Source organism: Carassius gibelio, chromosome A2 (genome assembly GCF_023724105.1).
Source record: "Carassius gibelio isolate Cgi1373 ecotype wild population from Czech Republic chromosome A2, carGib1.2-hapl.c, whole genome shotgun sequence".
NCBI classification, from domain to species: Eukaryota; Metazoa; Chordata; class Actinopteri; order Cypriniformes; family Cyprinidae; genus Carassius; species Carassius gibelio.
The window spans coordinates 18,507,416-18,530,985 of record NC_068372.1 but is presented as its reverse complement, the minus strand read 5'-3'; the positions used below and the strand labels follow the sequence as shown (position 1 = coordinate 18,530,985).

General features: G+C 39.6%; 1 protein-coding gene across 1 annotated transcript in view; it reads right to left on the bottom strand.

Annotated features, from left to right (window-relative positions):
• The window catches only part of LOC128029403 (cadherin-18-like), a 68,963-nt gene that overhangs the window by 11,906 nt on the left and 33,487 nt on the right, over window positions 1-23,570 (bottom strand). The window contains exons 5-11 of the mRNA XM_052617185.1: window positions 19,837-20,004; window positions 19,330-19,517; window positions 18,929-19,182; window positions 18,082-18,218; window positions 7,760-7,881; window positions 5,147-5,261; window positions 1,187-1,438 (exon numbers count right to left, since the gene is read on the bottom strand). Of these exons, the coding sequence (XP_052473145.1) occupies window positions 1,187-1,438; window positions 5,147-5,261; window positions 7,760-7,881; window positions 18,082-18,218; window positions 18,929-19,182; window positions 19,330-19,517; window positions 19,837-20,004 (1,236 nt within the window). The remainder of the gene's footprint in view (window positions 1-1,186; window positions 1,439-5,146; window positions 5,262-7,759; window positions 7,882-18,081; window positions 18,219-18,928; window positions 19,183-19,329; window positions 19,518-19,836; window positions 20,005-23,570) is intronic.

The following is a 23,570-nucleotide window of genomic DNA, read 5'->3' as shown; positions in this document are numbered from 1 at the left end:
ACAATTTTGAGCATACCAGGGTGATCTAGGGGTACCAATAACTGTATCCAACGTGTTTTTGTGAAAAAAATAAAATAAAATCTTATTTTCATAATGTGATTTTCCCCCATTTTCAATTGTTTTTCAATGAAAGTCAGATATTTTGTGATTTATTATTATTCATTTATTTTAAATAAAAGATAAAAAGGATTAATAATCCATGTTTAAATTCACAGCCGTCTTTGTTCATATTTACCATGGGTGCCAACAATTCTGACCACGTGTGTAAATATTAGGTAACATAGTATTTGTGTATTAGGTGAAATATAACTGTATTACTGACATTACTGACTGGGTGAATTGTTCACTGAGCTTTTTATCATGAAGGATACATTCGGTCTCCTTAGATGGATATAACATGGATACATGCCACCATTAATTGTTACCAAAAAAAGGTACGCATGTTGCTTTCAACAGTCTTCATGATGGCGCTTAATTAAAATGTTGTCAAATGTTGAAAATATCCACTTAACCTAACCCAAGCTGGTCTGTTGGTCTTAGCTGGTTCAATATTTGGTTTAAGACTCCAACCACTGCAAAGCTGGTTTAACTGCATAAATCTCCTCTACGACCAGCCAACAGATCAGCTTTACCAGTGAGGGAGACCAACTGAGACTTGCAAACCAGCTCAGGCTTGAACACTGTAGGGACCTCACTAGATTTTGGAATAGAGCCACATCATTGTGTTTGGATATTATGCCGTAAACTGGGAAGTGCCTTTAAATTCTCGCAAGCAAAAATACTGTTTTGCTGAATATTTGAATGTGTTATTAACAGCACTTGCTATCTGTTCAGGTAAGTGCATGGTACGATTATTCCTGGTTTCAGCCCACACAGTTGTGCAGCATTCCTGAGTAGTGTCTATATTTGGCCTTGTCAGTGGACTGGAGTGAAAAAGGGGTTTTCACACATTCTGCAGGGTGAAGCTTCTTATCTACAACCAGTAAATTTCAAGCAGAAAAGAAAGCAGCAGAGAACATCTTGGATATCCAAATATATGTCTGTCTGTCTGTAAACAATGAGAATAAAATAAAGAAACAATTACGTGAAAAAAAAAAAATCCTATAAAAACTAAAAAATACTAAATTTTTAAGACTGATAGCAAATTAATGAAGGTCCTTCTCCTGACCGGTGTTTTCAGTCTTACCCAAGAGGATGAGCACACACAGCAGGATGGCAATGAGGGCTCCAGTGCTGAGACCGGCCGAGGACAGGAAGGCTTGAGCCCTGCACACTGGCATCCTGGCCCCGCGCTGGCACGGGCACACCCTGAGCGTAAGCGTGCTGGTGCTGCTGAGGAGGGGCTCTCCTCCATCCCACACAACCACAGGCAGCTGGTACAGCTCCTGTTCCGCCTGGCTGAAGCCTTGCCTGTGCGCCAACACACTCGCACTGCTATCTGTCAGAGAGAGCAGAGGTTTATTCTCGCTGGCTGCATGCATGACGACGCCATGCAACAGAAGCCAACAAAACAATTCGCTCCCCATTCTCGGCAGTTGCTTCTGAGAATGGAGAACAGCTTTTTGAATATTGCATTTGTTACTTCCTTTTCAAGCTGCCTGATATGGTTATGGACTCTTCTTGAAATGACAACAGTGATAAAAACGGCACCAAACTAAAAGACATTCCACAATGCATAATGTTTTGGTTTATATATATGTCAGTCAAAAGTTTGGGGTCAGTTTTTTTTTTTTTTTATTAACATTTTTATTCATCAAGGATGCATTCTGATTTAATAAAAAAAATACTTTTAAAGAAATGCTGTTGATTTAACTTTATATTTATAAAAGTTATTTTTTTTTTTACAAAAATATAAACAAATCAGCATATTACGGTAAAAGGATACAGTCATGATACTGCTAAAAAATTCAGTTTTGCCATCACATGAAAAAATTATTTAACATTTAAATTTTTTACCTTCAGCAGAAACTTTTATCCAAAGTAACATACACAATAGGAAGTAAATATTTAAAATTGTTTTATTAAATTGTAATGATATTTGGTGATCATAAGAGACTTTTTTTTTTAAATTGTAAACATATTTTACTGACCACAAACATTTGAGTATATAAATAATGCCATTTTAAGATAGTTTCAAATCCGATCAGAATTTAGAGACAGAACTATGAATATTATAAATATATTTTTAAGCTGGGAGTGAAAAACAAACAAACAAACAACAACAACAACAAAAACTATTTTAAGTTTTCTAATCCACAATGGCCCTTTTTAACTTGTTTCTGATTAAAAAAAACATTTCGATTTACTGCTTTACCTCCTCAACGGGAGTGTTGGAGTGCCGGTGTGTTGACAGCCTGTAAACTCCACACAGTGACAAAAGCGTCATGCTTTATTAACTCTGTACAGTGCTCCAACTTTTCTCAATTTTGAGAAGCTTGTGCAAGTTTTTTTCACCTTCTTTCTAGCTGTCACTCCCTTCCTTTCTCACATACGTACACACCCACAGAGACGCAGGTTATAAGTGTATGCACGGTCATGTTGCCTTCTTCAGTTGCAGATGTGTGTTGAGCTAGTGTCTTCTGACACTGCAGCTTGGGAGGGTTTGAGGGGGTTTGGGTTACAAGACGAATTCCGTCTCCCTCTGAATATCAGCTTCCACGAGAGTAAGAGCGTGGGTTTGGGTTAAACATTGGTAGGGACATTTAAATATCAACCATGCTATACAAATGCACCATGTTTACACCTCTGGAAAAATTCCCTGTTATAACTCATCAGGGTTTAGATAGAGCATTTACAGTATAAGTATATATCCACAACCTTTTGTGTATTTTTTTTAACCACACCATCAAAAATGCATTTATTTTATACAATGTATCAAATAAAGAACAGCATCTGCCTACATCAACTTTTTCACAACATTATAATTCTAATGTACAGTATGAAATAGATTTTAATTTTTCATTTTCAATGTTATTTAATAGTGTTAGCAAAAAAAAAAAAAAAAAAAAAAGGTTTTAAGTGAGTATTGGAAGATGACGAAGCTAATCTAAATGTAAAAAATAGAAGAGACCAGAGTGCAAAATTAAATATACTATTGAAATATCATGAATCCTTCATTTAAAATGTCAATAAATGAAGTCATATACAGAGAGATTACAAAAATTTAGTAAATAGTACTGCAGGAAAGAAACCAAACAACTTGTGATTTCACATACTTAAAGAACATGTATAAGAACATACCTGTCTTACTAAAAAATATACCACATTCCTTAACTGTAATTGCTAGAATCAATTGATATTATTCACTAGTGTCTGGATCTGTACTGTCCATATACCCAAGTCTACGACAGTGGGCTGTTTCTCCCCTGGGGTCTAATGCAAGCAGAACCAGCAACTGTTGTGTATGCATTAGATACTACAGGAAGGAAAAATGTAAAATTCAGGGTTAAGGTTAACACTACCAAAATTAGCACCACTGAAATATTTACTCATAAATCAGCCCATCGTGAAGTGACCTCTCTGTTTAGCGCGTTTGTGTTTGATTTCATGCTGTGGGGGTTTTATAAAATGGCCTGCAGGTAGACTCCATTTAATCTGTCCAAACACTATTTAAAAACATGAACATGAAACAACAGAGGGTGGAATGATCATTAGCAAATCTTCACAAACAATGTAGAAAACGTGGTCTGTAATTATACATGGGTGGAAAATTCACAGTTGCACTTTGATTTAAGTAGCAGTGATTCGTAAACACTTTCCCTGTGAAAAAAAAAAAAAAAAAAAACAGAACTACAAAAATCATGAGAGCGAACCATGCATGTACTGTGGATAATTAATCTTGGCCGTGAGATGCGTCGTGTAATAAATATAAAAAATAAAAATATAAATAGGAAATACCAACAACAACAAATATTGCCAATACTGCAATTCTGGCATGAGTCCTGATCGCTCTAGCTGTCATAATTTAATGACAGTGTTTAAATGGTGGGAGATAAATGGCCTGAGAGAGAATCGCAGTGAATTGGCCCAGGAGGGATGCTCTTGATGAAATTTGTCCCACATCTCAGATAACACAAACACTCTTGCCAAAACTGTGGCAAGGCGTAAAACTTGACCTAGGCTATCTTTGTGGATGGAGCACCATACATTCCCTCCCTCGCCCATTCAATGTAGAGCTTCATTAAATATGCTTCCTAGATTCAGAATATGAACTATGTCAAAGAACATAACAGTCAAGATGATTATTATTCAATTGAACTCACTGTCATCTCTCAGGGGAGAAATAAGTGCACCTTCGCAGGGAATGTCCATCATATTTTATTTCCGCCTCACCATGGCAAGCATTCTGGTCATGTGGACACTGGCATAATGACTGCAGCGCCAGGAGAGAAACATCTACGTGATCAAGCATGACAGCCCTGCACACCCACCCGATCACAGCAAGTGCAACAGAGCACTCCAACCCCTAACGTGTAAAATGCTTCCTAACAGTCCATCCACTGGGACATTATTTAAGGATGAAGCGGTCTGAGGGGACCTTGGCTAGGATACAAACTCAAATAAAGCTCTGAAGCACTGGCTCTTCTGAACTCTGGGCTTTTAGCGTCTGTCTCTTATCTCTATGATTGCCCTGTTAATCTCCGACCGGTCCACCTCCAGCACTGATTCACTGAAGCAGCGGTCCAGCATTAGAAGGAAAACATTGCAGCCCAGTCGTCTCCACCAGGGAGCCTTGAGCTAATATAAACACAGACCTAGTTTCCAAGGAAACAGCTCTGTTGGCCTTGCAACGAAATTAAAAATAAGAGCAAGAAGAGGAGGGGAAGGCTGGAAATGAGGGTGATCTGTGTGACTACATGTGGTACTAAATATGTTTGTGGAGAGGAGCTGATGGTTTGCACTAAACAAACATCAGGAAATCAGTTGGAAAACATCAGAAAGATTCCATTACTGCGGAGAGCCTTTTTACATAAGAAGGATCTTATTTGACTTTCAAAAGAACCTGTGTACAACTTAAGTACTGAATATGGAATTCGTTTTTGTCACCAACTCCTAAAATAAAGGCTTAACATGTCAAACTATTTCTAATAAGATGTTTTACCAAGCCAAAATAAATCCTGTGGAAATGTTTTTTTTTTTTTTTTACCTTCATTGTCCTTCAGAGTGAAGTTTGGATTTGCTGGAAGGTCTTCTGGTAGAGCAAAAGTGAACCGACCATTGGCGAAGTTGTCCTTGTCCGTGGTCCTGATGGTTTGAATGACCTGCACCAAGAACAAGTGAAAACAAGCTGAAGCTTAGTTCTTTCTCCGAAATTAAGGTTGAATGACAATATGGCACTAAAAATATCTAAAACAAACATTTTTGCTTCTCTGAGAGACAGGTTTTGTCACTCCCCGTAACACAGAATTATAATTGGACCATCTGGGCTTCTTCCTCTCCACTTTTTAAAAGACATTAACTTCAGACTATTGACCCAAAGCCCCTCGGCCAGTTGGGTGTCTGGATCAAAGTCATTGAACAGATAGCTGGTTTGAAGCATTGCTCAGCCTCATGATGTTTTGTCAGCTTGTTAACCTAATTGGCTCCTTCTAGCATGTCAGCTACAAGTGGGAATCCCCTAATGCAGAGTCTGGACCAATTAATAAAGCTCTTTATCTGCATGTGCTGCACCACCCATGTTAGGCCAGGGGTTTCCCTCTCATAAGGCACTTTCACACCAGAGATTTTGTGGTACCGAGTTGATTTGATATTGACGTTCGGATTGTTTAGTTGGTGGTCTGGTATGGTTCATGTTTAGAATTGGTACACAATTAATGTTGTGAAAGTGAACTGATATTCATGATATATGATTATGCACCTGAGCTATCTGCCACATATTAGCTATCTGCCAGCTATCGTTCATGTTTATTAAATGTTAATTCAAATTAGCTAACTGTTTCTCAAGAAACTGCATTTAGGAGCAGATCACATTTGTTCTGGTAGTTTTGGTAGTGATATGGAAAGGACAATTCAGGAATCATCAATAAGCTTTAAATTACATTTTAAAACATTAAAATAGAAAACATATTTGTTTGTTTTCATCACATTCTTAGTGATGGTTTTAAGACAATCACAAATCATTTTGTAATTTCGATGGTGCAAACATAATGCACTTTACACCCAAAAGTTCAATAAGACATGCCGTTACATGGAGAAGGAAGTAGAATAGAACTCTGGAGAAAGCAGTCGAGCCAGGTGTGAAAACAGCCTGTGTCACTGCATAACAGATTTCTTGCCAAATTACAGTGCATTGTTTTATGCAGCGTACTGTTGTGAAAGTGTGCAGAGCAGATCAAAAGAAAAGAGCTTCCTGTGAATTGATGCCAGTACAAGAAATTTGGTTTTGCCTTATCTCTGTGGAAACACTTAATTAATCTTACAAAGTTACAATCATGCATTTCAGTAATTGGTAAGAGGATTTTATTTAGATGTTACAGTAGATGGACCGGTTTGAGCCCAGCAGACCAGAAGTCATAATAAATGAGAGACAATTTATATGCTTATGAATGGACATCTGCCTTAAAACAGACAGTATGTGGTTTATTGGGCTTGAATGACCCCCCCCCCCCCCCAAAGGCTTTAATTAACCAGAGCTCAAAAATGAAAACACAGCTATGTACATTAATCACACATGTTCATTCAGGCAGAATCATTTACCATACCTTTATTTAAACAGACAGTTCACCCCAAAATTTTAATTCTGCTATCATTTACTCATCCTCCTGTAGTTCCAAACCCATAAGACTTTTGTTAATCTTCTAAACACAAGTTAAGATATTTTTTATAAAACCTGAGAGGTTTTTAATCCCTTAATTGAAAGTAGTAGTAACCAAACATAGAAGATCTGAAAAGGTCATAAAGACTACATAAAATGAAGCTTTATTTCATGGTTTAATTTAGGCTTTTATGTACATCTAAGCAATGATCGACACACAACCTGTCAAGGTTCATTAAAAATATCTACATTTGTGTTTTGAAGATTAACCAAAGTCTTCTGGGTTTGGAACAGCATTTGTGTGAGTAAATGATTACAGAATTGTCACATTTGAGTGACCTATCCCTTAAAAAACTATTTATGGTTAACCACCAGCACAACGGACACAAATGTTCAAAGAGGACACTTGATATTTAATCTACAAAATGCATCGCCGGCTACTGTGTGTAAATTGTGTGTGTCTAACTGCTTAAATCATAATCTCATTCAAGGGTAAAGATATAACAGCTATGCCGCAGCACTGCTGTGCATTGCTGCACATGAACCTAGATTTAAATGTGCAACGATTAACATTTCCTTTGAGCCATTCCTAGTGCACTTGATGCAGACTGCTATCTGCCGGTGAATTCATTGGTACACGCTGAATTATTTATAGGTTTAAGAGCCTCCAAAGTCTGTTGAGCCACAGATAAATCCATCCTTGATGGTGTCAGACATATAATAAAGGCAGCGTATGTGTTTCTCATTTATGCATGTGTCCATGGCGTTAGTGTACGTGGGAGTGTGTGTGCTCATACATATGTCAGAAAAGAAAGACGGAATTAAAACATGAAAAAAAAAGATGGTTTGAGAAAACAGAAATGGTTTAGAAACTGGGTTGGAGAAAGGACAGGAGAAAAGGAGTAGAGATAGGAAAAACAGTTTCAGGGATTCGGATTGGAGCTGACAGGTTGAAAAAGAATGATAGAGACACACTGAAAAAGGGACTGAGAGGAGATAACTAACCTGGCCTGCCTTGGAGCCTTCACACACAACCAGAGCGCTGTTAGTGGCAATATAGGGGGCATTGTCATTGACATCCAAGACCTGGACTGTGACTGGCACATAGCTCACCAGATTTGGATTGTCTGGAAAAAAAATATGACACATATTCAATCATGGAAGTTTTCTGTAAAAAAAATAAAAAATAAAAACTGGCAAAACAACAATGAATGCTCAATGTATGAGGGATTACACATGATTGAAATCATGCCATATCAGGACACAATGGCATAAAGCTTCAATCAGCAAAGTTGCTGTTGAATACCATGTTTTATTTACAAGACAGATATATGCTTACATCCTTTATTCATAATTCAAATGCCATAATTTTTTAAGTTATTTAAATGTGTGAACATTTATATCCTCACTAGTTTATAAGTCCAATAGTAATATCCAGCAGTAGGTTGGTTACATGTATACATCATATGTGAATGTATTATACATGTTTAATTGCATTGTTTGTGATGAAAATTACATTTAAAATATTCTGAACACAAAATATCTGGTCCATCAGTCTTGCAAATTTCACAGCTAGTATTTGTATGTATCCTAAATATCATTATCATATTTTTACACTTTTACACTAGTTTGCTAAAATAACTGCAATGAAATCTTCCCACAAGTGATAATTACGTAGATTTTTCTGCCCACATCGCATTTCTCACATTTCACCTCAAGCTTTTCATTGACACTGTTTTGTGTTTATTTTTGACACCTTATCTGTTGAAAATGATCCTGAAAGTTAATTATAATAATTCATACTTCTATAATTTATTTTCAATTTATTTGTCTGTGACTAGGATAAAATAACAAAATATGTAAATAATAATAATAATAATAAAAAAATAAGATAATTTAAATGATTTTATATAATGATTTTATATGGCAAAAAGTGAAATCTGTAGGTTTTAATAAGCTCCTTGGACATTAAAGTGGTAAAGACCCTTGTGACAAAGAGCCTTGTTACACAGGGGCGATCTATTGCTAGGCAGATTATGTGAAAAATAAATAATGAAAAGTATGAAGTTGAAGAAACATATCCTGTATGACATTATATAACTGCATATAATTACATTGAGATACTGTGTCCAGTTTTCTCCTAAGCTACCTGCTATAGCTCAGTAAACTCCCCACTGGAAGGGTTTCAGGACAAGCACGGCGGATACAACTCGAGCCACTTTTTGAGCATTTATTGAGCACACATACACAGCTCGTCATATGTGACGTTTAGCTCGTCAGTTAACTAATCACTATAGATCGCTAGGTTGTAAACCTGCAATGAAACAAAACAAACATCAGAAAGAACTAATGAAATGACACGATCATGCGATATTATTTTTAGATCTGAATTACTAGCAATGTCAGTTTACAGACACTTACCGGCAAGCGTACCAGTCCTGATCAACGACAGAATGAAAATGAAAAATAAAGGCGGCGCCTGTGCACTCACTAACTACGCATGTACAGATTCACAATCTGGTGACTAGGAATGATAAGAGGCATATCTGCGACCTAGTAATATTAGAACATATATAAATAACATAAATGTGCTTGCATTTAGAATAAGATGGTAAATGTATACATTTTCCTCAAATACCCAGGAAAATAAAAATAACATCCATCACTTGAAATACACATAAACAAACAGTAGTGACACCTGCTGGAAAGTTCTACACCTCCCACTTGGCCTACTGATTCTAAAATCCAAGTAGGCCATCCTAACCAAACAATTCCCTTTTAGACATAACATTTCTCCATAACCATGCAAATAACATTGCATACTTCCAAATGAATAAACATATTACGTTATAACATTAATACTTATATCTTCAAGATGGTTTTAATGTCTGAAACAACACAAATTGTTCTTGATGACATAACAACCTCCTTTACCGAAACACACTACCAGCCTTGAGGAGGATGGTAGTGGGGAAAGTCTTGATCCTTCTCCGAAACACACCATGGTGGGGAACCTTTACCGAAACACACCATGGTGGGGATCCTATACCGAAACACACCATGGTGGGGATCCTATACCGAAACACACCATGGTGGGGATCCTTTACTGCTCCTCCACTGGAAGCAGAACCACCAACCTTCTAACATCCCTGTGGAGAATGGTGGAGGGATAGTTGTCCTCAACTCGGTTTCTCTTGGATTGCCCACCGGAAACTGGACAACTTCGACATGTTGCCACTCTCACATCTCGTACTACACCCCTCGCATCAGGACACACTTCCACGACTCGACCCAGCCTGAACTGGCCCCTCAGTGCGTTCTGATCAGCTAACCATACCAGGTCACCCGCTGCAACATTTCTAGCAGGTGCATGCCACTTTTGCCGGATGTAGAGGTTTGGACCTGCCAGCTGACTCCAACGCTTCCAAAACTTATTAACCTCAATCTGGATTGTTCTCAGACGCACAACGGGGTAAGTTGGATACTCAAACCCTCGTGAGTCCCCACTGGGTCCTGCACGACCAAGCAGAAGTGAGTTGGGAGTGATTACTTCCACGGTCTCGTCTTGTACCTGAGCTCTGGCACCGATAGGTCTCTCATTCGACAGATTAGCAGCCAGGTACAGAAGGGTTTGGAACTCTAGCGCTGTCAGATTACATCCCTTGCCAACACTACTTAACGCCCTCTTGAGTACACGAACTGCTGCCTCAGCTGCTCCATTTCGATGGGGAGAGTCTGCCGGGTGAAACACCCATGTCCAATCGGTTCCTTCAACTACTGCTTTCCTCTGGACCTGATCCTTGTCAATGTTACTTAGGAACTCATAAAGCTCCTGTAATACTGGTTTGGCACCCATAAAGTTGGTCCCTTGGTCCGACCAAAGCTTTCTTGGGTGACCCCTGAGAGCTGTGAAGCGCTGGTATGTTTTCAGGAATCCTTCCGTCGACAGATCTTCTACAATGTCAGCATGTACTGCTCTTGAAGCCATACAGCTGAACACCACACCCCAGATTTTCATCTCCGTTCTTCGTTTTACAGTATCTTTAACAACATAGGGACCGAAAAGGTCTAATGTTGTAAACTCGAATGGTGCGGCTGGTTTAGTTCGTTCAAGGGGAAGTTCACCCATTACCTGTTTACACATTTTTGCTTTGATCTTCCGGCAATGCATACAAGAATCAACAACATTTCTGGCAATCCTTGAACCCCTTATCACCCATGCTTTAGATCTCACACGGAGGTGTGTGCCAGCAACCCCTTCGTGGTTAGCTTCATGAGCCTCTCTCGTGAGAAGAGCGCTAATCCATGCCTTGTAGGGAACCAAAGGTACACCAATCTCTCCCTGGGTCAAATCCTGGACTCTACCATGACATCTCAGGAGCCCTGAAGCCCCATCCCTGCTTACAACAAGCCTGTTTAGCGTGGTCACAGGAAACATAACTCCATTTTGGGCAGCTAAGCACAGGTCTTGGAATGCAACTTCGCGTTCCTTAACTGTCAATACTGCCTCCCACTTTGCTGGCTTGGAGGCCCTGCGTACACGGGCCAACCACTTCCTTACAGCTCTGCGGATATAACCAACTATTCCACAAAGTCTAGTAAGAGAACTGCACCTTGTTGGATCCACTTGGTCTATGAGTGCGGCTCCCCACAGAGTCTCCTCTTCCTTAGTCTCAGTTAAGGTAACTTTCTTCCCTTTTTCAGAGGACAGTGAAGCCCCGCTTTCTCCATCTGTGACTATTGGATCTTCACCACCAAGACTGCCAAGATGTAACAATTTCTTGGCTTGAACTCTGGTAAGGACTGCTGAAAAGGCTTTTCTCTGGAGCTTACTCACTACCTCTCTTGCATCAACTGCCACTTCTGAGGCTGACTTTATGGGCCAATCCTCGACTGGATCAGAGAGAAACTCGGGACCTTTCTGCCACACAGAATTCTCACCCAGCAGATCAGGAGCGCACCCTCTTGTGACTAGATCAGCGACGTTGACTTTGCCTGGTATCCACCACCAGTCAGTTACAGGTCCAGCCTTCTGAATTTCCCCGATTCGGTTCGCAAAAAATGTCTGGAAACCATAGCTCTCTCTCTGGATGGCTCCAAGCACCGTCTGACTGTCAATGAAATGATACCACTTCTCTACATCCAACCGTCCATGCTTCAACATGTATCCTTTCAGACGTGTGGCAAAGACAGCCCCACATACCTCTGCCATAACTGCATCACCTTTCTGGTTGAGAGGAGTTAACTTGGCCTTTGACTCCACTAGCCGAGTGACTACACCATTTGATGTCTCCCATCTTAAGTAAAGTACTGCACCATAGGACTCACAGCTCCCGTCAGAAAATGTGATTCCCCAGGGTCTATCTTTCCAGCCAGAAGGCGTAAGGCTTCTGTAGAACTTAATACTACTCAGACGAGCGTACTCCTTGAACAGATCAATTGCCTTGCCTCTGAGCTCGTCAGACAGAGGTTCATCCCAGGTATCCTTAGTAAGCTTACCAGCTTCCTGGAAGGCTCTTCTCACAAGGATTACTCCTTTCTGCTTTACAGGAGTTACTAGACCGATCGGGTCATACAGTCCAGCGATTTGACTCAGTAGAACACGACGAGTAAGTGGGTTTGGTGTTTTTACTTCTACTTCCCCTTCAGTGAGGTCAATCTCAGTTCTCATCTTCTTCTTCCTACTGGAGAAGTTGATAGAGACCATCACAAAGAGTTTGTCCTCTTGCACAAGGTAACCAACCCCCAGGGCTTTGTTATCTTCCTCCCTTAACTGGTTGGGTAAAGTCAGAGTCATGGTTCTGGACTTGGTCTCTTCTCTCCTCCCACTTTGACCACACCGGATCCAAGGCTTGAGGTAGAAACCTCCTGTTCTTAGTATCTTCTCCACTCCCTCTTGAATCTTGTTTAGACGGTGTGGGTCATTGTGGGATGTGAGGAGATCATCGACATAGGAGTCTTCCTCGATTACCCTTCTTTCCTCCTTCATCTCAGAGAACTGGGGTAACTTTGCGGTCTCTCGCATGGCAACCTGCGCAATACATCCCGCAGGTTTATCCCCCATGTTCACCCTCACGACAGCGTAATCTTCAATCTCATCCTCCGGTGAGTCCCTCCATAGGAATCGATGCACATGGACTTCCTGTTCCTCCAGCCAGACCGAATTATACATCTTGGTGATGTCTCCGATGGCTGCATGTTCTCCCACCCGAAATCTAAGGAGCACCGCTCTGATGGGATTTAAGACATCTGGGCCCTTAAGCAAAATACTATTCATACTGACCCCTCCAAACTCCTGGCTACTGTTCCAGACTAGTCGTACTGGCGTAGTTACTGAATGGGGGTTTGGGGCTGTTAGGTGACTCACCCACCACACAGCACCCTTCCAGCTGTCCATAACATCCTTAGTGAGCTTAATAGCAGCTCCCCTCTCTACCATCTCGTGGACTTGCTTCGTGTAAGCTTCTTTCCACAGAGGGTCTCTCATGAGCCGCTTCTCCGTTCTCAGGAATGTTGCTTCCACAGCCTTTCGGTTGTTAGGAAGAGAGACTGGGTTTTCCATCCAGGGATACTTCGCATCCCAGTGGGGCTGGTCGCTGTGCGCATCTCCCTCTCTGAAGGTTAGACCTGCCTTTATTATCTCCAGCTCTTTTTCATCAGCTAGGGACATCTCCTTTCCTCCCGGCGAGCACTTTCCACAGCGACATCCTCCACAGATAGGATCACAGGCAGCACCGATGCTGTCCCACTTTAGCCACTCAAAGACCTCTTTATTGCACACTGCTGTCGTTCGAACTTCTGCTATGTTTCCTTGCTCCAAATGGCTTCCTGGCCTTGCAACCAAGTGTTCTTCAACTTTGACGGCTACCGTCCTCATTGAATGAGCAAAGTGTGTCTTCGACCGCCATGCAGCCACCTCCACATCTTCAAAGAGGTCTGGATGCACACCACTCACGATCTTGCCCAGAGGACCATCCCACAACACTAAATCGCCAACCCTTTGCAATCTTTGTGGAGCTAATCGCCCTTCACGAGTGCTGATTAAAAGATCAATCTTTTTTGGGCGGGCCAATTCTCCTGGCTCTACTTCAGGGAAAAATTGCTTTAGCCGCTCCGATTTCACCACTCGATCCACTTTAGCGATGTCTTCCATCCCATAGCAAATCATCTCGTGGAGTTTCAGAGTTCCTCGGGAGGTCCACACTTTTATTTTTACGAGATACCTTTTTGTATCAACTCTCACCTTCATCGTACCAACACCATACACGACAAGGGAAACCGGTTCACCATTCAGTCCGAGCCTTTCTGCAGCTTGGTGTGTAATGTAATTCGTGTCAGAAGCAAGATCAACCAAAGCTCCAAGGCTGTCTCCTCTCTTTGTCGTGACGTGTACGAGCATCATAAGGACTGGATGTTCTTTCAAACCACTTTGTTGCATCAGACTCTTGCCAGGACACACTGTCGATGTCACCTTGTTAGTACAGGCTCTGCGGACAGCTTCCAATTGGTGAGGAGTCAGTCCCAACTCACCGAACACAGCCTCTTGCTCCTCTGTTGGACCTCGAGCTCGCCTCTTTTCCTCTTCTTTATTTTCCCTTTTAACAGTGTCCTTCTTTGTTGACGCCTTAGGGCAAAGGAAATAATGGTGGTCCGCTGGAGTGTCGCCTTTCTTACACTCATCTTTACGACAGAGAAACTTTGGAGTACAGTCACTCTCGACTCCGTGAACATCCAAACACTTTGTACATGCTTTCACCTTTTTCACTTGAGCTTTCTTTTCTGACAGATTGGCTTTTCTGAAAGTTTTACAACGAAACAGTTTACCTCCGTGATCTCCATCACCACACACGGCACATGGTAACTGCTTGGATTCTCTTTTGACTTCACTTACTGTAGTCTTAGTGAAAGACTTCTTCTCTCTCCATCTGTCACCTGGTTTCTCCCGGTGGCTTGGTCTCTCAGGAGCATTAGCAGGCCATGGTTTGCTGGGCAGCAACTGCTCCAACCTGACGAGCAATGACTTTTGGTCTTCCAGGAACATCAAGAGCCTGTCAAAACGGTTTCCAGGATGGACGTCATTTACAGGATTTCTCACACACATGAGCCACTCTCTTTTCATAACATCAGGGAGTTTACTCTCCAAAGACCGAATCACAAGTTGATTGCGTACAGCATCTTCGCACCCAAGGTCTGAGAGATCCAGTACTGCCCTCTCCACTGCTAGAATCAACTCTAACGTTTCTCGTGGCTGATGGTTCTTTACAGCAGGTCGTGATTGAAGCTCCAACACAATCTCTTCGGCCGTGTGTGCTTTGTCACCATAATGGTTCTCCAATTCCCTGAAGATATCATTCGCATCTCTGCACCGATATAGCCTGAGTTCACTTTTCACTGACTCACTTATACTATCCAGTAAGTGAAGTTTCTTGCATTCCCTAGACCCTGTAGGTTCTGCTTGTGCCTGGATACTTTCCCATTCAGCCTTCCAACGCCAATAACTCCTCCGGTCACCGGAGAATTTAGGTAAGCTTATTGGTGTGAGCTTTATTCTTGGTCGGGCCCACTGAGAGCTGTTTTCTGCACCAGCGTGCGAACCAGGGTTACTATATGGCATGCTACTACTTTGTCCCATGCTGAGATCAACAGGCAGAGTAGCATGATCGTTCAACCATTGTGGCGTGCTGGCAAAAGTTGAAGGTAGGGTGAAACTGACACCAAGCCCACTATCAGACCTTCTTGACTGCAGAATGGGCTGTAACATTTGTTGGGAGGCATTGTGTGCAGTAGCTGTGCCATACCTGCTTTGAGGTTGACTAATGGCTGTAGAACCTCTGGCAGCACAAGTAGAAATGCTTGCCCTGTCTGTAGACATGAATGAAGGAGAACTTGTTACATATACAGTTTCCTGCCCCTCAGCGGGTGGACTGACAACAGCAGGCTGACTGTTAACAGGTGGAGTAGCAATAGCAAGAGCTACTGGTTGGGTAAAGGTGATGCTATCTGCAGTTGTTAGGCTGTTGATATCTGTTATGACATGCCCACCGACCACATCATTTCCTCCCTCGTCTTCATCCTCGGCCTCCTCACCATGGCCTTTTAGTTCTGTACTGTCCCTCTTCATAACCTCATCCTCACGTCTGTATGTCCACCCATCCATCAGTTGCTCTTTATCCTCTCTTAATGATAAAAAGAGCATCCACTTGTCTCTTCCATATGGTCGATAATCTCTCCAAGTGTACACAGCATCCCTGAGTTCATGAAGTTTCCTCTCCAGTTTACCACTTTCGACCCTCTGCTGCGCCCATGGCACTTTACTTGTGCCGAGTGCCTCAGCTCGATTAAAAGCAGATTTGAACTGTTTTACAAGAGCATCTATGTCTGGCTCTGCATACTTAGTCCACAGCATTTCCATGATTTTACTCTCAGTTTCAAGGAATTTTTGCTCACTGGCATCTCTCCTCGCCAGAGCATCCTGCGACTCACTGTCATCACCCGTAGCATCTATTTGGCTTAGTGCATCAACATACTCATTACTACCATCAAGGAGTTTGTCATAATCATCTTTCAACTTCACTAACTCTTCTGACAATTCAGCTTCACGTAAACGGCCAGCACTGACATTAAGGCGGTTTATTCTTGTTGTAAAGATTCGTTGTGCATTTGAGCGTTTCCGTTTTAAACTCTCCAGATCTGGTTTTTCATCTGCCATTTCTCATATCTTTATCCTCTTCCCGGTGATCAAAATCACTAAAATCACTTTTTAGCAAAAGAATCGTTCAAAAAGAATCGTTCAGAGGAGTCGACTCAAATGACTCGTTCAGAAAGATTCGCTTCAAAAGATTAGACTCAGGTGTAACGGCTGATAGTCGCGTTGTTATAGCTCCGCAGCTGTTATTAATCACACTGTCTTACTCACGGTCATTCAGCACTTTAACGGCCCCGTTAACTCTTGACTTCGGCTCTTCTTTTGCAGTGGTGTTGTTAACGGCCGCTTCCTTCTCAGTATACGGGTCTCCGATCCCGACTTCTGTCAACAACGATGGCTTCTCCCCCGCTCGGTGTCCGTGAATTTCCTAGCACGGCTCCGACGGCGGTTTACAACTGTCCAGTTTTCTCCTAAGCTACCTGCTATAGCTCAGTAAACTCCCCACTGGAAGGGTTTCAGGACAAGCACGGCGGATACAACTCGAGCCACTTTTTGAGCATTTATTGAGCACACATACACAGCTCGTCATATGTGACGTTTAGCTCGTCAGTTAACTAATCACTATAGATCGCTAGGTTGTAAACCTGCAATGAAACAAAACAAACATCAGAAAGAACTAATGAAATGACACGATCATGCGATATTATTTTTAGATCTGAATTACTAGCAATGTCAGTTTACAGACACTTACCGGCAAGCGTACCAGTCCTGATCAACGACAGAATGAAAATGAAAAATAAAGGCGGCGCCTGTGCACTCACTAACTACGCATGTACAGATTCACAATCTGGTGACTAGGAATGATAAGAGGCATATCTGCGACCTAGTAATATTAGAACATATATAAATAACATAAATGTGCTTGCATTTAGAATAAGATGGTAAATGTATACATTTTCCTCAAATACCCAGGAAAATAAAAATAACATCCATCACTTGAAATACACATAAACAAACAGTAGTGACACCTGCTGGAAAGTTCTACATACTGTATATATGATTAATCCTGCTCTCATTGGATTCACAAAAGCATGATGGGAATTTAAAATCAGTGTGAGGGAAAAATTGCACCCACTTTGGAGTCGTGCGAGGAATGTCAATCGGTATGATGGAGTTGAGATTAACTACAGTGCCTTAACATTATCATCCCACTATCAGCAAGCATTTAAAGAGGGCAGTTTCAGCCCATTAGCTGAAAAACACTGCAAAAAAAAGTGTAGAGGAAGGATAATTGTTTAGATAAGCATCTATAAAAACAAGAAGAGAGAGAGAGAGAGAGAGAGAGAGAGAGAGAGAGAGAGAAACCAATAGGAAAAACAGAAGAAAAATTGATTGACCCTGTCCACCTTCAACGCCACATCAGCATGCCAACAGCAACATTCCTTCAAGGAGACAATTGTTTTTGGTCAGTATTGATGATTCTGACTTCAGGGCCAATGATTCCTTCTTGGACATAATGTTCTCAGTCTAGAATGCTTGACTCAATATAAAGATATCATTGGTAAAATGGTTCCATGTGTTTTCTGTAGACACTAACTAACTAAAAAAATAAAATAATAATAAATAAATAAAAAAGAATCAATGCATACAGACAGAATTCTGGCCTCAGAGTTGTACATACCAATCTCTGAAGCCATCACTGTGATGTTGTGCCAGGCTACCTCCTCTCGGTCTAGACTCCTGGTGGTTGTAATGAGTCCACTGTCAGCATCAATACTGAAAAGTGCATCACCTACTGCATTTTGTTCGATGGAATACCTAAAATTGCAATGCAGAAAAATTCTACTCAAAGAACATATTCATTATGATGGCAGATATTTCAGTTGCACATATGAGGAGAACAATATGTATTAAATGTATTAAATGTTTCTGCATTTGGCCTAAATGACCACCCGAACTTTAGGTTCAATGCAGTGTATGGAAATTCTAATAAAATTATTAAGCATGAAATAAAATCAATATTGATATATGATTACCCATTTACACTGATTATATGTATAGCTTCTGGAACTTATTATTAAGCTATTAGAACCCTATTGAAAAAAACAACAACAACACTAAAATGTATTTAAGACACATTTGTTCTGTGCTAAAGTTGACATAATTATACCCTGCAGGTCCACCTAAATACATACTTAAGTGTATTTGATTGTGCTTAAGAGGAACTATTGCTTGTATACTTCAAGTACACTTTAAATATCTTGCATTTGAACACTGATATTATAAAGGGATCATACAATCCTCATTAATATTTTTTTTGAAAAACATTTAAGGCATTATATTAATATGCATTGTAAGAAATACTCCAAATAAAGTATAATTATCATTTTATGTTAGTATATATATATATATATATATATATATATATATATATATATATATATATATATATATATATATAGTGTGCACTTGGATGGGTTAAATGCAGAGCATAAGTTTCAAATGTGGGTCACATGTCAAAAACTCACCTGACTTTGCTTCTTGTGCTGTCCGGGTCTTGAGCAGTTACCATGCCAACCTCTGTCCCAGCCGGAGCATTTTCATACACATCCATGATATAGTAGTCCATAGTAAAAACCGGAGCTTCATCAACATCCCCAATGATAAGCTTGAGCGTGGTGGTGTCTTTGAAAGGGCCCAGGTAAGAAAAACGAGGATCCAGATGGGTGTTGACACCTTCTATGTTCAAAGAGTATGCTTTCTTCTTCTCGTAGTCCAGAGGCTAGAAAGGACATCAGTAATAAGATCAAGGGAGATGCAGAAAAGACATTTAGCCGGCTTGGGAAAAGACAGGACATGGATGAATAAGCAGACATGAATTTACATCGCTGTTGAACCCATTGGTTTTGTGTGAACGTCTAGTTCAGACCTTTCTGAGGGAGATGATTCCTTCTCTCTTGTCACTGTCTGAAGAGATGGAAAACATGGCAGCTCCTTCTTCATTGGTAATTCTGTAAGTCATCTCAGCGTTGACACCAAGGTCTTCATCGTTCGCTTTGATTTTACCAACTGCTTTCCCTACCTGAGCGGATTCTGGCACATACAGCTGATAGTTCTCTGAAGTGGAGAATAAATACAAACAGAACCGATGCAATTTTATTAAACATGCAAAATCTTTTGATGCAAATATTTAAAAAAAGTGTTGCTTATGCTCAGCTAATTTGCAGGGGTGGGGGTTAAACCTGAGCAAGCTCAAAAAAAGTTGTTTACGTTCACAAAGTAAAGCTTAAATTAATTCAACCATGTGGGATAAATTCACAGTACATTCAAAAGGATTTAAAGATTAGATGGTTTCTATAGAAGGGGTGTGACGCATGCCTTAAATCCAGATTTTTTTCCCATGGTGATCGAGATTGAGAGAAGCAGAGGATCATACTTTGTGAAAATCGTGGTGGATTGTCGTTGACGTCTGTCAGTGAGATGTTGACTGTTGTGGATCCGGACAGACCCCCGACAGAGCCGGCCATGTCTTTGGCTTGGATGATGACGGAGTACATCTCTCTAGTTTCTCTGTCCATGTTCGGCAAAGCTGTCCTGATGACACCTATAACCCAGAGGGCAGAAAGGATAAATATAGCTCATGGTGACCTAAATAACCCATATCTGTAATGAATATGCACAATATTTTTTATCGTGGTCACTACTAAATACGTGAATAATTATACATGATAAATCATTCAGAATTTAGTATGCATTTTAAGAATACTTTTCCCATCAACTGGTCAAAATGCACCGCACTGCTTTATGCTACTTGAACGACGTGTGTGCGCTCTGATGTAAACAAGCAGACATGAGAAGATCATGGGGGAACATGAGGGACGCGCTGAATGAAACACACAATCACTCTCTGACACCAGATGGGCTAAACTGCAGAAAATGCACTCGTTACCCTTAAAACCCCATAAGTTGCTTTCTAAACATATCTAAATATTTTAATTAGCCAATCAGATTTGTAGATTTGCTATGGTGTTCATTATAGCGCCAAATACTGAAATATTTCGATTTAATTTTTCGTTTTTTTTTTCTAATTTTAATATGGACTACAGCATGCTCTAGATATTGTTTTTTTAATATAAGTGTTTTTTCTTTATTGTTCATTCACACTTTACATTAGGGCTTCATAAGTTAACATTAGTTAATACATTATAACTGAACATTCATAAATCTTAGGTATTCCAATATTTAATAACACGTTGTTAAAATTGAAAGTTCCAACTGTGTTATTTAATGAGCTCACATGGACTAAGAGTTGTATTTTTAAACAAAGATAAATAACTTCGGTAGCAAATGTAGCTATTGCTCAGTGGATGTTAATGCATTAATTAAGGTTAACTAATGAGATTTTATTGTAAAGCGATACCTATTGGTCTTTATTGTTCTTTTGAACTTTAATCTGTGTAAAGTATTTAACTTTATATATTTTTATGTATTTCTTTATTGTATTTAAATATTCAGTTATTTTTGTTAAAAGATAAGTTATGAAACCTGTTATACTGTATTATGACCATATAATTTTACTTTTATTTTTTTTAATTTTACTAAATTTAGTTATCGTGATGATACTGTATACTTTGATAAAAGCATTAGCAATTAACCACAACATGAAAATGTATTTATACAGGCATATCCCTACAAACACACAACAGTTTACTCATGTATAAGCTGGGAGAAAATATTTCTTTCTTTCAAGATACACTGAACATTTTCTATGGAAATTCCAACAAAATGGTTGAAAATCTCTTAAAAGTCAGCATACAATTCAAAAAAATTATGGACTGGAGCTTTGGAGCTCCTACAAAGGAGAAAAGCGCCATAAAAGCAAAATATAAGTAGGCCCAGTCCACACAACACATGCACTGTATTTTAAGTCTACTGAAGCCATAGTATATCTCTGTATGAGGAAAAGACTGATATGAAGTCATTATTCAGAGAAAACGATAACCATGGTCACCATTCATTTTCACTGTGTGGAAAAAAATAGCTAGGAAATTCAGCCTAACATCTCCTTTTGTTTTCCACAGAAGACAGATAGTTAAATGGGGTTTTGAAAGACATGACCATGAGTTATTTTTGTTTTGTGGGCAAATCATCACTTGAAAACAAACTCTTAGCCCTTTGATGGCATTTCCAGCAATAAGAGCCCCGTTCACAGGAAGGGCGTGAGTCCAGAATATCATGTGTACACACTGCAGATCTTTGACCCCTAGTTATTGAGGCAGTGAGCTCACAGCAAGTGGTTATCCTCTGTTTTGCTCCTGCTCTGACCTGACCAGGCTCTTTTCGAGCATGACAACACACCAGCAGGTGAGTATTGACCCCTCACCTCCAAGTACTGTTCCTATGCAGTTTAAGCCCTTTGCATAAACCTCTCTATCCATCATCCAGAAATCATAGAAAACAATGCCTAAAAGACCTAAAAAAAAACAAAAAAAACATCTACGTACATAAACAAGTCCAAAATTTTAGCAAGAAGTACAGAGGACCTGTGAGGGAATGACTAGCAGAGAATTTCAATCTCATGTTGTGAAAGCGTGAGATGTACAGTTTAATTATTCGAACATGCAGTGTTCCCTTTTTAAATGGACACGACCATTGGAAGTGAGAAAAAAGATGCAAACAGATACCGCCAGAACAAATAAACACACGCCAGTGTTCAGCCCCAGAGAATGTCATAGAGATTGCACCCAGCCCATTGAGAGCAGACAACACCTGCCAGGACAGGGGATTTCAGCAGAGAGAGGAAAAATGTTCATGTTAAACTGGTTCTTAGTATTCAGCTAGTAGCCACGAAACAGAGACAGAAAGTAAATAGAGCAAACATGACCAGACACTGATGCAGAACTGGGTAAGCTTGAGAGTTTTATTACCTATAGAACAACAGACAGTCTGCCTTATAGTGAAAGTGTGAAACATCATGCAGGTTAAACATCACCCGCCAGTAAATGGGGCAAACGAACTCCTACACAAAGGTGCAGTAGAAGTAAGAGGATTAGACACAATGATGCAAGTCATTGTACTTTTCTAGAGGTGGATGGGTAGAAAAAGTAGCTTGGGCATTTTTTTTTCTACAGTAGGAAAAAAAAAACTGGTAAAGCATATTCTACTATGCTATACTATACAACATAACGCTATACCACACTTTATTCTAATGCACATCACACTATACTATATTATACAATACTGCACCATACTCTACTATACCATAATGTATTCCACAATATATCACAAATACTGTATTCTACAAGGACAGACTACACTACAATAAGTAAAACACTGGGAAAATAAAGCATTTTAACACTAAAAATCGCACTGGTTTAGAAAACCTTACAAACAAATAAAATAATTTGTTTACAATAATATCTATAACATAGTATGAATTATCATACAGTAATTAATCATTAACTGCTTTAAACTATACTTGATGTTCTTATCCCCTCTCACGAGGGAATGATTGGAGCAGATTTCTATAAATTAAAATAAATATAACGCAAGCCCTCAATAGATTAGATTAGATTAGATTCAACTTTATTGTTGTTGTGCAGAGTACAAGAACAGAGCTAATGAAATGCAGTTAGCATCTAACCAGAAGTGCAAGAATATAGTGTTGTATATACTTATAAGTGCAGAGTAAGTGAAGCTATGATTACAGATGCACAGTGGAGATGCTATATACAGTATTAAGCAGTATTGAGTATGTACATACTACATTGAGGGTGCGATAGTATTCTTAAACTATGTATTCTATGCAAAATATCAGTAGTGCAATAATATTTGTATAGAAATTGTTTCTTTAATATATAATGTAACCTGTTAAAAAGTTCTTAGTAAAATATTAAATGTTATAAAATTCATATTAACATACTATTAAATATTATTTATAGTAGTATTCAATATTTTACAAATATTGTATTTTTCAATATTATTCTTATTATTATTATTATAATTCACATCAAATATTTAATATTAATTAAATAGAACAATTGAATAATATGATACTTACTGAAATTCATGCAAAAACCCGAACGTATTTTAATTTATTTTTTATTAATTTTTTTTTTTATCAGAAAATACATTTCTCATAAATTTCTCAACTTGTAGCTTGGCAAACCA